This window comes from Epargyreus clarus, unplaced genomic scaffold (genome assembly GCF_041222505.1).
Source record: "Epargyreus clarus isolate Ecla_fem2 unplaced genomic scaffold, WU_Ecla_fem_2.2 ptg000017l, whole genome shotgun sequence".
In the NCBI taxonomy this organism is placed as follows: domain Eukaryota; kingdom Metazoa; phylum Arthropoda; class Insecta; order Lepidoptera; family Hesperiidae; genus Epargyreus; species Epargyreus clarus.
The window spans coordinates 7,623,741-7,641,238 of NW_027332225.1; the positions used below are offsets into that span (position 1 = coordinate 7,623,741).

At 34.3% G+C, this 17,498-nt stretch overlaps 2 protein-coding genes across 2 annotated transcripts in view; one reads left to right on the top strand and one right to left on the bottom strand.

Moving 5' to 3' along the window:
- Positions 1-17,498, bottom strand: part of hwt (SH2 domain-containing adapter heavyweight) — a 216,687-nt gene that overhangs the window by 25,435 nt on the left and 173,754 nt on the right. Inside the window, exon 3 of the mRNA XM_073082226.1 lies at positions 13,276-13,371. Coding sequence (XP_072938327.1) covers positions 13,276-13,371 — 96 coding nt within the window. The remainder of the gene's footprint in view (positions 1-13,275; positions 13,372-17,498) is intronic.
- On the top strand, positions 299-1,722 carry LOC140749184 (uncharacterized). The gene has a single exon (XM_073082228.1). It carries the CDS (start codon positions 299-301, stop codon positions 1,481-1,483), a length of 1,185 nt encoding a protein of 394 aa, XP_072938329.1. The 3' UTR covers positions 1,484-1,722.

The window sequence follows — 17,498 nt, forward strand, 5'->3', positions numbered from 1 at the left end:
AAGAAATAATATATCTGTGAGGAAACCAGAGGCAACCAGTATAAATCGAATAACAGCGTTCAATAAAGAGGAGGTGCAGTTATTTTTTAAGCTGTTGGAGGAAATTATGGAGAAACACAAATTTCTTCCCAAAAATATATATAATTGCGACGAAACCGGAATGACAACAGTACAGACTCCAGGGAAAATACTAGCAACAAAGGGACAGAAGAGAGTGGGGTCCATCACCAGTTGGGAGAGAGGCAAAAATATAACTTTGATGTTTGCAATGAGCGCTGCAGGTGGATTCATCCCACCTATGTTTATTTATCCTCGCAAGAGAATGACTCCTCTACTTGAGAAGGATGGTCCATCAGGAGCACTTTATAAATGCTCCGACAATGGTTGGATAAACGAAAGTCTCTTTCTTGAGTGGCTCACACATTTTAAAAATCATGCTAAACCTTCTATGGACGAACCTGTTCTCTTGATTTTAGACAATCATGCTAGTCATTCTTCCCTATCTATCTACGAATTTTGCAAAAGCAACTATATACATATGTTATCCTTGCCACCACACACATCCCACAGAATGCAGCCTTTGGACGTGTCATTCTTTGGACCTCTTAAAACCGCATACAAAAAGGAATGTGATTTGCACATCAAAAGTCATCGCCTCGAACACATATCTCCTTATGATGTTGCTTCATTGGTGAGGAAATCATATATTACCGTTGCCTCTATTAACAAAGCAGAGTCGGGATTTAGGGCAACAGGTATTTTTCCAATAAATCCCCAAGTATTTTGTGAAGAAGATTTTATGGCTGCTGAGATTCTCCAATCTGACTCTATAGTCGTTTGCAATGAGTCTATTACGATTTCTACTTGTGACATAGAACAAGATTCAAATGTCATTCCGAGCACATCAAAACAATTAGATTTATCAGCTGTAAGTGAATCAGCGCAAGTAGTTATCTCTTCCCCGACATCACAAAACAAAGAGTCGTCTGATCCTACGTCAAATGTTCAACTTTCCGATTTTATAAAATTACCAGAGAAAACAACTGTGGCTAAAGAGAAACAGCGCCGAAAGAAGCTGCATGCTACTGTATTAACCTCAACTCCACCGAAGAAAGATTTGATAGAAAAGGAAAATAAAAAGATAAAAAAAATACAGAAAGAGCAAGAGAAAGAAAAAAAGAAATGGAAAGGTAAGGGTCAGGGGAAGAAGACTGAGGTGCAGAAGGGTGATGGTCCCCAAAGGGTAAAGAGACAGGTTCTTCAAGATTCAAACGATACATCAGAATCAGACACTAACACTAACGACTTGTGCCAGGATGACGAAAATGATGATGCAGAAGACGCAGGAAATAGATGCTTGATATGCAGTGAATTTGGACGAGACAATGAGATGTGGTACCGCTGTACCACATGTGGATTGTGGGCACACGCAGAATGCACTGGATGGGATTCTGCCGAAGGGTACGTCTGCGATATGTGTTAGTTTTACTTGATCTTCATTTCCCACAGGCTGACCACCATTGCCCCGAAGTAAGTGCAATGGGAGTCAAACCTATTTTTTTTTTAATCTTAATTTTTTCCCAAAGTTTATGTACCAAATGATTAAAACTGATCTCAATTGTTAGACAAATAAGTGTTTTTTGTTATAAAACATAAGCAATAAATATTTGATATTGAAATAAGCTTTTATTTGAAAACTTGCTTAAGTGACTCCCATTACCCTTTTCTACCCTACTACGTATAAAATTAGAAAATATTGGTTCATGTCATCGTTTACACATATATATTCTCTAATTATACTTATTTTTGAATAAATTCTTGAAAATGTATCGCGCTTTTTGTGAAACCAAATGAAAACTGTTGTTAGGTACACGTTTATTTGCATATTTATTAATAAATATATTTTTACCCCTATTTGATTTTTTTTATAGTTACCGTATGTTTTGTAGAAACCGATTTAATCAAGCGCTAATAATCACTCCAACATTTTTATGTGTTTCATCCGATCCAATAAAGTAGGTAGAGCGATTGATTACAACGCATCCTCTATCACGGAATTCAATAAACGAAATATTGTAAAATGTACCTAAACATTTTATTTTTTAGTACAAACAATTCGCAGTAACCACTCGTACGCTCATTTGAATTACGCACTGGAAGTAAGGGTAAAGAATAACTCCCATAAAACCGGAACAACAAATGGGTCCACAATACACACGGCCTTATGCACGTGAAATAATGAGTCACTTTTGGGGCAGGTGTGCATTTGACGTTTAATGTTGATGACAAGAGTACCAGATAGGTACAAGTTGCAAGGGTGCGATAATATCGAAATAATTGAGCGGTATGAATCATTTGTTTAGTTAAGTTGACGAGATTACTTATCTAAGTACTTATATATTTCACACAACTAATGGCAACTACGGACTACCTATATTTACTATCGGCGATTCGCGTTTTGGTGATTTAAATCGATACTGCATCATGTTTTCGCAATAAGGTGCATTAGGTTGCGGTATCGAAACGCACATTTAAGCGAATGAATTAATATTGTATCGCGATCTTTATGTTCAAACGTGTATAACATGTAGCATTTGATCACCTCAACTACTTTGGCAAAAGCAGCTAATCGATCGCGGGTGCTAAAAGTAGCTAGTCAGCTGTGCCCTAATCTGTTACAAGCAGGTTAAGCAGGTACTTCTGACATTCACCCTTCAGACACAAAGTATTATACTATTGTTTATTTGTTAATCATAATCGGCATACGGAAGCTTAGTGTTTAATATATTGTATTCACTTAGTTTAAGTGCAAATATAAGTGTTGATAATGCAAACATACAAGGCTATGCTTTCATAGCTCTGAAACCTCTGCCGTGGAAGCCAATTCCGAAACCACGTACCGAAAGAAACATGTTACATAGTAAATAATATCACAATAGTAATTATATAATAGGTTTTTTTAATATAAAACCCCCAATATAAACCTCCAATTATATATTTTCTAAAAAGAGTCATGAACCTTCCCCAGACTAAAACTCTCTTTACTATCTATTGGATACAAAGAATTAAGATATAAGTAGACTTAAGCTGTGAAAAGAACAAGATTTAAAATAATTCTTGGACTACCTGAACGCTAAGTGATAACTTTGACGCATTATTAAAATAAAAAAGTCTTTGTAAGGCAATACAAGAAATTTTACAAGCTTTTATTTTTCTATTCAACCTCTTCAACCTTTGTTTTCGTATTTCCTTTCAACTTCCCTTACATTACTTTAACTGTATTAATGCCATTACAATGTCTAAAACATACTGCATTTTTTTCCATCATTGCGTCAGAGATCGCACACTTATTACCAATTCGCTCATATTTGCACATAAAGGCCTCGTCACAATGACGTCACGCGTATCATGGAAGCTCGAAGTGACGCATCCTCAACATGACACGAGAATAACAATTGAGTTGTATTCAGGGGTTTCCTTAAATGCAAAACACACATGGCCTTGTTATGACTTATGTCTGTATGAGAAAAAGTTTGCGGATTGTAACGAACGCACGACTTCGTAACTCGGTAAAAAATGTACAAAAATAACAAGTTGATTATCACCGATTTAATCGTGAATCTAGTCGTATAAGCACACGTAGCCATCAGTGGACTACGGGTTAAAACCGATATAGGCAACCTTTTGAAAGTTGCGGGCCGAATTTGAAGATGTTAACTTAGTCGCGGTCTCCGAAAATATGAAGTTCATAAAGGAACGTCCCAACGGGTTGAATTTTTCGCGTAGAAACAAGGTCTTCCATTCCATATTTGTATGAAATTTTGCCGCTTACCTAGATACTTTACTATAAATTTGCAGAGGCAAGCCATATCCGGCCCGCGGACCGGTGGTCGATCAATTACCCATATTATGGACCAAAACCCTATCCTTCTGAGACCAGCCATCCCCGCTAATACTACGAACGAACGATACATTTTGTAAATAACGATTTTCCTACTAAAATAAATTTCGTCTTATTTTCGACTTAATATTCAATTCAATTCAAATCTCATTTATTCAAAATTGATTCATATAGAATATTACATTTTGAAAGTCTACAAAGTACCAACACTTAATAAGATTCGGCATTAACAGATTATACAATTATACATGTTTCAAATATTACTCTATTTGCTTTCATAATCTATTTTGTTTACGAAATTTAAGCCAGCGACTCGTGATACCCCGGCGGATAAATATTTACAGTCACGGTAAACTAGAAATGTTATTATTATTTTGCTTATTACGCTCAAATTCCATAACAACATTGTTTGTTGGCTATCACTTGTTTCATAATTGTTTGTCATTCATCATTCATGGGGAGACGCATACAGCATAATAATGCTAACAATAATACTCACCAGAATAATATGAGTAATAGAAGCTTACAATTAATTATTAAAATAAAAATCTCTGCACAATAGTAATTCACAACTTTGAGAGTATTTTCATATAAGATTTTCTATCGGAGATGTGGGATATTATTAGTTCTTTAGAATGCTTTTGAATCATATAGGATAGTCTTTGAATAGAAGACTTTATAGAACCCGTACAACAACGGGGCGAACTCAACAAAAGGAAATTGAGATTAAAATGAAAGGCTAGTAATAGAAAAAAGTAGGTAGATAATAATTTACTTCTTGCTGCTTTTTGTAAGTTGGTTCTAAGATGAGCTTACGTCGGATAATCACGATGTCAGATAACAATACATAGATAACCATATTGTAAAATGTACACGAAAAAAATTAAACCAAGCTTATGTAGATGAATCATATCTATGCTACATTTATTGCTTTAACAGACACTGCGTCTGGTTATTCCTTCTCTTAATACTATTAATATCACACGTGACTAAGGATGTCGATGTCAATGTTCTAAAAGAAATAATAAGTATCACATCTGCTTCTAAAAATGATTCCCCTTCTTGATAACCTTTTGTGACGAAAACAGAGATACGTACGTACAAAATTAGAGCGAAATTCTTTCTTGTCTATACTAATATTATAAAGAGGAAAACTTTGTTTGTTTGTTTGATTGTAATGAATAGGCTCAAAAACTACTGGACTGATTCTTAAATTTATTTCACCTTTCGAAAGCTACATTGTCCACGAGTAACATAGGCTATAGATTTTGAAGCGGTACAAAGTTTGCCGGGTCAGCTAGTATTAAATATATTCATTTTGTTTTTTATACTCGTATTAGTATTTTCTTCTACCATTCCGAATGTTGCCATTGGCTATAATAGCCATTTACGCCTTACTGCCTGCCAGTTTTCAACGTCCACTTCGAACTGAATTACTTTAGGTAGTCCCAAGTTGTACACAAGTGTACATACATGAATCTTCATTATCATCACGTCATTATTGTCAAATTGCTAGACACAATTCTTCTTCCAGAACGATAAGCGTATTAGATTGACTTCACACACCTTTGAACTTTTTATGGAGTAGTCCTCACAAAGTTTACCTTCGCCGTTAAAGCAACTTGTAAATACTTTCTAATACGCCTAAAATTTCGTTAGATCTGAAATGTGTGTCGAAATTGCCCTGAGCTATCACGGCTTTTCTATACATATGCATGCTCCATTCAAACCACGCCACAAACATAACTGTCGCACGATTGTTAAACAATGACACACCCCTTTGGCAATCACATTGCATGCGTATGACGTGGCACGGGGATGGAGCTCGCTGGTAATGACTGACTCACATCCTTAGTCACGGAGGCATCCACGGGAATAGATGTGTCAATAATGCGTGATTAATGCCGATCAATGGAACTAAGCTAATGAATTGGCGATGATAACACGTTTAAAGTGAAAGTAATGATAATTATGAAGATTTAGATTTTCTGGTATACTTTTTGTATTTCAAAGAAAACATATTTCTAAGAAACAAATTCAGGTCAATCCATGTATAATATAATTCTCGTAAGATTTGCAAGTCATTCTTATAGGGTAATATTTATTAAAGTTCTGCTATTATAGCGACGGACGCGAGGCATTTTAGAAGTACCTATATCAGGCTCCTATCTTCGAGGAGGCAAATCTCTAAAATCTCCCAACCTAAATATTGATTAAAAATTTCAGATATTTTTTTAAAGTCTATTTCTTTATGCACATTGTAATGTTTATGGGACTCACAAAATATACAATTTGTATCTGAAGAAACGAAAAAATAGTTTTAAATATTTCTTTAACTTTGTCTTCTGAAGGGCTGAAGCTACAAAGTACTCGTATTACAGGTAAACCCTCTGAATCACGTCTTGAATCACATAAGCATGCACATTGCACAGGCATAGATGGTTCAATAATGGATGATTAATTTCAATGAACGGACATCATAATTATGTACCAACAATTACGTACAAATGAATAATTCATTAAAAATTCTGCTCACGATACCGCAAATGGTCGTTAAGCCCGACCTCTGTGCTGATGACTCAAACGAACTTTGAAGAGATAAGCTCTGCCGTAGTTTTATTTGGTGATTCAATTATGGTAACAACTAACAATGTTTCGTATTCCATATTGTGAGTTGAGTAGTAAACAAAATGATTGAACTATTGAAATATTTTTAGCATTTATAGTAGGATTTTTTCATATTTTCATCATAACGGGAACTTAATCTTCTAGGACATATAATCTCAGAACGCTGGTTATTCAAAACTTTACGTCCCAACTATAAGAAGTAAAATTACATACATAAGTTCCCAAGTGTAATTTATAATTACTGGGCAGATCCTGGTTAGTTTTGAGATGTTTGGACAGAAACAAATAAAAATATTGCATCATTTTAGGATTCATTTCATTTTAGGATGTTTTACACAGTAATAAAACCTGAAACTTTACCTATCACAGCTTTTATTCACTGATATTTTCAAACTACCAGGAATTTTATTTTCCATTTTCAGCGCCATTTTTACGACCACTATCAAACGCAACAGATATTTCATTGATTTTCAAAAGATAATTCACTAACCGTAAATACACACTGCAAAAGCTATGTCATATTCCTACTTTCCAAAAATATTGATGTTTTGGTAAAAATACTTTTTTTGGTAAAATAAATTTATAAATTCCATTTTTTCACTCACACAATTAAAATGTTCTTCATCGGACATACTGTAAGCAGTTTTCTTTAAGATCACGTAATTTTGTACGATAATTTTATAGAATACCTTCTTTGTACCTACAATTGACCACAAAACCAAAACTCAACAATGACTTGGGCTTACCGAATGACTGTTAACTCAATCAGAGACGAAACTGAATTTACCACTTGCCTTTCTTCTCAGAAATGATTTTTCATATTGCATGAAAGATGACCATCATTTATTCCCAATAGAAATACCAGCAACATATTCCCAGAAATATGAAACCATAGCATACCAAATAATAAATAATGAGTATGGTGTGTAGCTTACAAAGCAGTTTTGTTGACTGTGGTGACCGCAAATTGCATCACGGGATGTATTGGTCATTACAGTTATTTAAAGAAGTATTTTTAGAGAGTTTAATTTTCGATGATGTCATACACGTGATTGTTTGAGACAGGGGTGATAGCTTATTGGTGGAAGATTCAGCCACTCAATCGAGGGGTCCCAGGTTCAAATTGTAGACAGCCACCTCAGATTTGTTATGTGCATTTTAGAAATTGATTATCATTTACTTAAACGGTTATGATAACATACTCAGTAATACAGATGATCTTATTCCAAAAATAACAAAATTTCTAGCAGAATTTGGACACAAGCTAAGTAAGGCTACTAAGACGTAGTATGGTTAATAACCCTACATAATTAAGCTGAAATAAACTTGTTCACTACACACCTTTTCCTTACCCATCGTTTCAACCAGCAAAGCATCAATGCAAACACTGGCGAGTGTAATATATATAAGTGACAGTGACAGCAATGTAGCCACGGAGCCACCCGTATCAAACTTAGTTAGCAAATTTACATACAAAATACTCCCACGCCTCGAGGTGGATCACAAGTGGCATGTAATTCTCTAAGTCCTTAAGCAATAAATGAGTCAGAGATTTTAAAAAGGATATGTTGTGCTGGTCGAGTGACCGAGTTCGTTGCACAGATACAATCATAAAGTTGAATGACTCCCTGACTCATTCTTTTGCAACTGCGGTTCGTTCTTGAAAAGGTCAGCTTTTTAAGGTTCCGTAGTGGAAGTAGTCGAACGATAATTTAGTTGTTGTTAAACAATCAGTACGGGAAAATCTTTTTAATTTTATAGTCAGTAAGCATAGGAAAGTATTATTTATCAGTTAATAAAGAATTTTGTAATTCTTATGTACAGCCGTAAGCTTTGATAATAACGCAGTAAATATTTATTTAAATAAGATAAACAAATGTACCTAAGTGCACAATGCTCGTACTAAATTCATCTGCTTTATGCATACGAAAATGTTCTATTCCTTTGAAAAAAAAGAACACTGAAGAAGCTTAGAAGTCAAATAATCACCTCTTTTTTTCTAGAACAACTCCATAACTCAATTGATATAAGTATACTTATTAAGTATTATCTATTGTAGGTATTACATATGACGATGTAAGTATGACGTGTTATTATAGGTACTTACACACATAGTCATGAAAATTAACTACGATACTAAGCTTTTCCTCGAATAAAATACTGAACCACACTGTATAAAAGACGACTCATGTTTTATCCAGTTTTGTATCAATGGACTTAAGCAATTAATCATTGTTAAGTATTGTATCAGCAACATTTAATTTATGATGCGAAAATTTGGATAATTTTCGTTTCATAATAGCGAACACTTAATAAAGCGGTTTTAAGAGATGTGGGTAGTTTAATATTATGAACGAAGGTTTTATAGAGCTGTTTCAAAGTACTTTCACTTTAAAGGTTTATATACACCTAAACAATTGTAACTTATGATTACATCGTAATTGTTTGCAATTATGTACTTGTATTATTTATTGTACAAGTTTAAAATTATACATATAAAATTATAACAATTTAAATCTAAGTAACAAAATCATAAAATAAATATTCTACAGATTTATCTAGTCACATTTAGTCTGTAGGCGCAATTTTAAATGAAGCATAAACACTCCATCTTTTTCAGTTAAATGCACATTAAAAGTTAACTTTATGAGTCGTCAGTCATTTGTTAATTAAATGTGCTAACGTTGCTCGGACGCCTAAAATGTAGTAAATCCTGTGAGTGAATCATTGAAATTCAACAAAGTATTTTAATGATAGAGATTCATTAGCGTTTCTCAAAATTTAGAATAGAAGTGAACACTTCAGCAATTAACCGCAGGCTTCGTAGCACAAAAATATTATTACTATAACTGAGGTGGTTAAAAGTTTGATTCCTTACCAAATGTTTTATAAACAAATATCTGTTTCGCTTTGTGTATACGTCAAACTGTGCATCACATACCATAGAACAAATAAATAAAAGTAACATGTTTCTATGTCGCATCGTGTAGTATTATCAGACTTTCTCTCTGTGATATATGCCTTAACTAATCAAAGGTACTTCATATAGTTTCATCAATGCATGATATCAACACATGACTCACAAACCACTTATCACTTATTATAAGTAGATACTTGTTCCACTCTCGTAAGTCGGTCAAATAGAAAAGGTCAGTGATACACTCAGCCAAGATAATTTGTCTCTATTAGATTTAAATGTTGTACAACATAGATTTAAATATTGCTTAAAGTACCTATTGCTAGGAACGTATGCTAGCATTCGATTTCATAAATTTTAGGTAAACTATAAATCACACCTGTAATGTACGTATAGTCCCCGCCAAACTGCTAGTCCGCTCTGAAGTTGTTGCGAGCAGGTGTAGTCATACAATTTACTATGACGACGCGATTCATTTCTATATTCAGAGTGGACTAGCAGTTTTACGCGTACTATACCTATATTAACTCCAAAGATTTTAGATACGATCCTTGACTAGGTAGAGCTTAAATAAGTAATTTAGATTGATTGGTGTGTGTGTTCATATAATAGTGTATGTGTCTGTGAATTAACTATGTGCGTATCTGAAATCCATTGTTACTTGCTTTAACGGGAAAGAAAAACCTTGTGGGAAAACCGACATGTATGAGATTACTCCATATAGTTCTCCAATGAACACACAACTCGTTCAGCACTAGGAGAAAGATAAAGCAGTGATACAATAGATACAATGTATTCAGTTCTGTAACAAACAATTTGTTAATTTTCTGGGTATTTAATTCAATTTTTACGATGGCCGAGAGTCTAGCCTATGGGCTAAAACTATGCCTGAGTCGGCTTAAATTTTTATGCCCTATTTGTCCTTTTCCTGGCTCTACGCCAACTGCGCTCAGCATAATAATTTTTAGGATTTTATTATGAACGAGATTGAGCGTAACTACCAACTATGCCGCTTTATTGCGAGTCGTAGATTAATTGAAATACATACCGATACAGCCTCTGGGGTACATCTGTGGGTTATTTTTACAATGTAATGTTTTAGTGCTTTTAGCCTACTTATTGAGGTTCAAATTCGAATCTAATATCGAAAATTGTCTGCTTGCTTTTACGATGGAACAATACAAGGCGATGAAATTAGTGCCTAATTATAATACGTTTCCCGGAAATTATTTACACTATTCGTGATGATGAGTGGTCAAGTTTGCCCATGGAAATCAATCTAATACCTGTGATCGGTTACAAATGCGATGTTAACCTAACCTAAGTAACTTAAGACTAAATAAGAATGTTATCATACCCTTCAAACCAGGAATATGTGTGGCGATGATGTCTTTAGAAATGAACTACGAAGGGTGCTAACACCTCAAAAATAATCATATTCAACCAAAATCGAAACAACACAAGTCGCTAAATAAATACTGCACACGCCATTACCACAAACTAAGTTTCTTCAGGAATCGGTTCAGAAAAAATGCCTTTTTTCCACACTAATCTCCGCATCCACTCGACCCCATTATTCACCGCTGTCCACTTTGAAAGTCATTCAAATGGAGGATTCATTTGTGTTGCTGACCTCACGTTGGTTTTTTTCCAATCGAAAAATACCATTACAGGTATTCATCCCTATGACAGGTCGAATTTATGCTAACGGTTTATTGATTACATATACGAAAAAAAAATTTAACAAAAAAATAAAACCGACTTCTATGTCACTACAAAGTAAAAAATAATTGAAATAAATGTTGGTTTAGTACATATTTCTGAAGTCGGCGCTCAATATATTTCGTTTGATAACAGCGTGTCCAATATGAGCGCCGACTTCAGAAATATGTACTAAACCAACATTTATTTCAATTATTTTTTACTTTGTAGTGACATAGAAGTCGGTTTTATTTTTTTGTTAAATTTTTTTTTTCACCCTTTTTAGTGATGATATGCTAACGTTTGTATTAATATTATGTAAAACTGTATAAATGTGATCATGAATAAAGGTAAGGTCTGAATAGATACGGATTGGACCCACCCGCTCGCAGGGCGCTGCCGCGCCCTTCTCGCTTAGTTTTATATTGTCTTATATGTTCCAACCTAACCTAACCAATTCAATACGAAACACTATAGGCGAAGCTTTATGAGATACTAATTATTGGCTAGGTTAGGTAGGAACAGATAAGTAAATAAATCAAACTAGGTGGTAAAACTCTGCGAGTGAACCGGTCCAATTTACCTTAATTCAATAGTTAAGAAAAGAAAAAGGAGTTGATGGTCAAATTTTTCATCATATATCTCTGTCTAGCTACTTCATTACAACAAATGTCTAATCTATATACTTTACATGGGAGGCACCTCTGCATCATCAGGATTGAAGAATTGAAGGTCATATCTTCCATTATATGTCTCTACTCAAAGACCTTATCATATATTCGTAAGCTCCAAATGCCTAAGTTGTATGGTTGAGGCAGGAGGCACTTCTGCATTATTAGAGTTGAAGAGTAGAAGGTCAAATTTTCCATCATATATCTCTACCTATCAACCTTATTGAATATTCATAAGCATCAAATGCCTAACTTGTATGGCTGAGGCAGGAGGCACCTCTGCATTATCAGAGTTGAAGAGTGGAAGGTCAAATTTTCCATCATATATCTCAACTTATCGACTTTATTAAATATCCATAAGTTCCAAATGCCTAACTTGTATGGTTGAGGCAGGAGGCACTTCTGCATTACCAGGGTTGAAGAGTTGAAGGTCAAATTTTCCATCATATCATGATAACCTAGACACTCAATGTTCATTTTAAGTTTCATGAGGATTGAGTGGGCAGAAGGTAAGTTGTCATAAAATATGTAAAAAGCAGGGGTAGTGATGATGAGTTACACCCCATAACTTAAATTCTAATCATCAGAGCGTACTAATGTTAAGGTAGGAAAGTACCGCAACGAAACACCCTTTCATATGAAAAAAAGAAAATTAAAATTGGTTAAGAAATACTCGACTTATTCAAGTTTATATGAAATCGGGTTTTTCCAATTTTCCGGGAAAACTGGCGGAAATTTTCAAATTTCCTCGAAATGGGACCCCCTGTGAAACTAGCCGCATACAATGGTGTATGAATCATGTCGATCGGTCGCGGCATCGCGAAAAAATCGCCGAACAAACATAAAAAAAAAAAAAAAAAAAAAAAATATATACGGTCGAATTGAGTAACCTCCTCCTTTTTCGAAGTCGGTTAAAAATAAAATAACTTTTGCAAAGAAATGGCAAAAGAGCATACATGTAGAATAAATAAATAATTTCTTGCACTTCATATAATCGAACTGAACAAAGACTATGTACAAATATACGTATATTTGATGTAAAAACCCACTGCTGGACATAACAGAAAGGTAAGACAGAAGGTACACCTTAGTCACAGCGCTTGACTCGGCGTGGTAGAGACCACAGTAGAATAGATACATAGATAGATAGAATACTCTTTATTGCACACTTACAGTTGAATTTAAATAATAGCAAAATACATACTAATATAATAATAGCAAAATACAAATAGCAATAATAATAGCAAAATACATAATAGCAGAATACTAGATGAATAAGATGCCTGCTGCCCATCTTGATCCATTTCACACGTCAGTTCACAGAACGGATACTTTTATAATATCCATGTAACTATCATTAGATTCATCTCATTTCGTTTTCTCCATCATACGTCACCTACGAGGTGAAGGTATGCTTATACAATAATACGGCTGTAATTATTTTTAGATTTATTTACCTTTGGTGCAGATATCTCGTGGAATGAACTCGGGCGTGGAGCTGGTCCGGCGGCGACGCAGTCTACGGGAACGCTGTAGTCCGCGCAGAGAGCAGCCTGCAAACAACGAAAATTATGTTAAATAATTAAATGACACTATGACACTCATTTATTTTATTTCTTGTAAGATTTGCGTATGTTTCTATTATATGCATTTCAGGTGCGTGTCTGGAACCTGAATCTCGGACCTCTACATAAGACACCTAGTTTCAAGGCTGAGGCTCTCACGGGTTTTAAATACACGGGTTAGAAATAAATTATCTTTTGCTAAAACGATAACGGAAAACCTTGTGAGGAAATGTACACCACTAAAACTTATTTAAAAGAAAATTCTCAAAAGTGTGGGAAATTTAATTCGCACTTAGCCAGCGAGGTGGACTTATCCCTATCATTTTAAGAGAAGACCCGTGCCCAGCAATGGGACAGTAGTCATTTGACCACTTATTTCACATATAAATAAATACTAGTGAATCATTTCTACATCAGATTTGAAATAGTATAATGATATAATCTCTTTAATGTAAGGTAAAGTTTGGCACGTAGCTCTATCCTACTGCAGGCAGATAATCTAAAAATAAATCAAACTAACGACGTTTGAATCCGGATGCACATCTGCTTCGGGGACTAACGGATCAGATCTCTCGTGTAAGCCATACGTTTCAGAGCTAGCAAGTAAGCGAAATATGTAGAAAGATTACGTATTGAAGTCATATTTTTTATACTCATACATATGAAACTTAACTATGACAATTCAAATTAAAATGCTCAATTTACGGTGTCGTAAAGACATAAATTTCGTATATAATTTGAAATTATGTCCAATATAACGTTAAAATTCATGAAAGTTCACTATTTTACATACAAAGAAACCAACCGCCGGAAGTCGCTGACCATATTGACCAATTCACCGTAACTCAATCGACCCCGTTCATCATCGTACACAATTCATTAATTTGTTCACTCGTGAACTATTCAACCCTTAACTGCGAACTGAGGAATACTTGTAAATTAATTTCGTCACTGAACAATGGTCCCTGCAGCTCCCCGTTCCATATTACGGAACCGATTCAATTGGAAGAGTAATGCAAACAAATCGGGCATACTGTATTTCAGGCAAAACCAATAAAAGCGTAAAGGACCATCAACGAAATCCACCCCCATTTGCAAGGAGTTAAAATTAATTGGGTGCAATTATCTTTTTGTTTTGCCCCCGAAATGAAACCGTCTCTGCCCATTAATTATAACCTTACGAAACACCAAGTTAAGCAGTTCAAATATTTCTTCGAAATATATTCGTAAAGCTCTGGGTGCCGAAAGTTGTAAAATTCAAGTAATTTAAACCCCTCATAAAGTTTCCTTGAAAATAGTTTGCAACAAGTGGAATAAATTTACAATTTCTGGTGCACTTTGAACTGAAAGGTTTAGCGCCATTCAATAGAGTTATAGAGACATACGAGTATAAGTAAAGCTGATTGTGGCACAATCGGATTAACTGTTTACTGTAGTGTAATTGTATGTATTTGTTAACATGCAAATAGACTCTACATGTAAGTTGAGCCTTACACTATCTTTGCTTTTTTATGCAAAAAGAGTAATTATTCATAGTCTATTAGCTAGCGGAATTAAATATTTTCCAAGAGAACTTAGGGATAAGAAAGTATATAAATACTCTTACATGGGAATAAAATGTTGTAGAAGAAAAATTTACCTCAATCCATTTTGAAGTTTTTCGTATTGCTACCGTGTACGGAGAGTAATATTATGTATACAAAAAAATAAAACGTGCTAACAAATACAGTATCCACAATATTTTTGAAAATAATAACAATATTAAAATTTGTTGCTTTCATACATATTCATCTAATTTATGTCTTGATTCAAAATCTGTTGTAGTATAATGAAATGCGTTAGGACTAGGAGGTTATGAAAGCCGCATAGTTCGTTTATTGAGTTATGCAGACTGATGGCGACGCTCATATGCGCCGTCTGGCTTTGCCCCATCCTTCGATAGGACCCTAATGACCGATGTTAGTCGCCAATTTATGAGTGGTTTAGAATGATATTGATATTTGCTGATGATATCTTAATAATGATATGGATTTTGATATTGCTTTATTTTTTATGTCTGAGGCATTATAAGTTTCTGCTATTCTGCAAACGACCTTTAAATAGTGAACTGTAAAAGGAGTAAAATTACTGTAAGTTAAATAATAAAATATTACATTAATATTACAAGGTGCTAATATTACAAGGTTAATAATATATGTTGGGTTAGAACTGTTGCTATTACCAAGAATGTGCAAACTTTCACCTAAGGTATTCCCGGAGCACTATGACATCATAAGCTTTTAAAAAACTCGCAAAAGAAACTGTCCTCAAAAGTTGGCATTACATTGACGACCCCTCTGGCATATAAAAGAAGAAAAGGTACGCAACTATTACGCCCGCATACACACAAGTTATTGCAAAAAATCATAGAAAATATAACAAAGAACGTCTATTAAAAATACAAAAATGCACATCTCTAAACGATTTTACTTTTAAACTCTAATAGATAATTAAAGCGGAGCTGAGTACAAAGACGCGTGCCTCCTCCCTTCTGTTCCAGAGGTCGCTTCGATCAGATTATCATAAGTCACAGATCAACGGAGCGGATAGATAAAATTATCAGCGACAAAGGTCCCCTTAATTGTTTTATCTGTGCCCACAGTTCGTTGCGTGGATGAAAGCCAAGTTCTAAATTCAGACTTCCGAAAAAATTTGATGCATTAAGTTTTTGCATTTTATGGTTAGGGTGATTTATAAAGGCATCTTTTTTGTGAAATTTGTATTTTAAGAATAATTCTTATAAAAGAGCAGTTACGTACTGTGCGAGTAGCTTTGTATTAGGTATACAATATAAACTATTTTTAATTTAGTGGGTTTCTGAAAATGTAACCGTAACAAAGTAACAAACATACCTGTTACTGAAATAACCTTCCAAAAATATTTGTTTAAATTTTATTTTTATTACGATTATAAATAGGCCACAAACACTACATAGCCCATAAATAATAAAATAATAACTTTATTAAATATTTAAATTCATAGAATCATCTGTCCCCTATCAAAATGAATTTACTATTGAGGGTCGTAGTTGACCAAACAGGGTCACTGAAGAGTCTCGCTACGAAACGTGCCGATTTTAATCAGCTCTTACAACCCTAACTTATTCCACGCCCGATGAAAGAATAAACAATCGTAAATAATAAATGAATCTATTGAATGAATTGTTCTAAGCATATATTATGAGTTTGTTATTAATTTTAGGGGTAAAACTAAAATATAACAAAGTTTTGCCTAAGCTTCCGTACAAGTTTGAGGTAAATAACGTAACGATAAAAAACCTTTAGAGCCACATATTAAGCGTTGTGTATTATTTGAGTAGCCACTAAAACAGAAATAAACATGATAAAATCTTTGTGCAATGCTTGCTTAGTTCCTAAAAAATTAGGCTTCTAGCTTTACCTAGAACGAAGTTATAGGGGGTCGAAAATGGCCTGAATTGCTTCGAGAAAAGAATGCTACGGCCGTGCCGCTTTTTTATATTTTTTTTTGTTCGATTTGCGGAGGCACTGCCGTGCCTCCAGAACAAAAACTCCACTTGTTAAAAACTTATGTCAATCCCATTATTACTCGTATTTAGACGAATCCAACGACATCTTAAATGTTAAAATCTGTCATGATGTTTGAGCTACAGGGCGTGCCAAATAATGAGTCATGTATACATACGCTCGAAAATCATTAGCCTCCGCATTCAGGAATATAGTTATTACATAATAGTCTTAAACTCTAATCTAAGCAAAAAAATAATACCAAAATATATGCAATACCCATAACAGGCTTACTTATATCACAACATATTACCGATATCTACAGAAAATCCAACCATATTTCAGACTCTTTATCGTCTGGTGAACATAAGGATAAGCTTTATGGAGCAAAGCAAATGACCGTAAAGGTTCGACTCGTTTTGACCTCTGAACCCATTGATTTTGCCGTAATATTATGCTCGTGTTTATTCAACAAAATATATCTTTTTACTTTATGTTTCGTTACTCAACTTTGCTAAAAGTATAAAGATAAGAAAATAATATAGCAGTATTTACTGAAAAGGACCAATTTTAAATTTTACAAGCAATTGA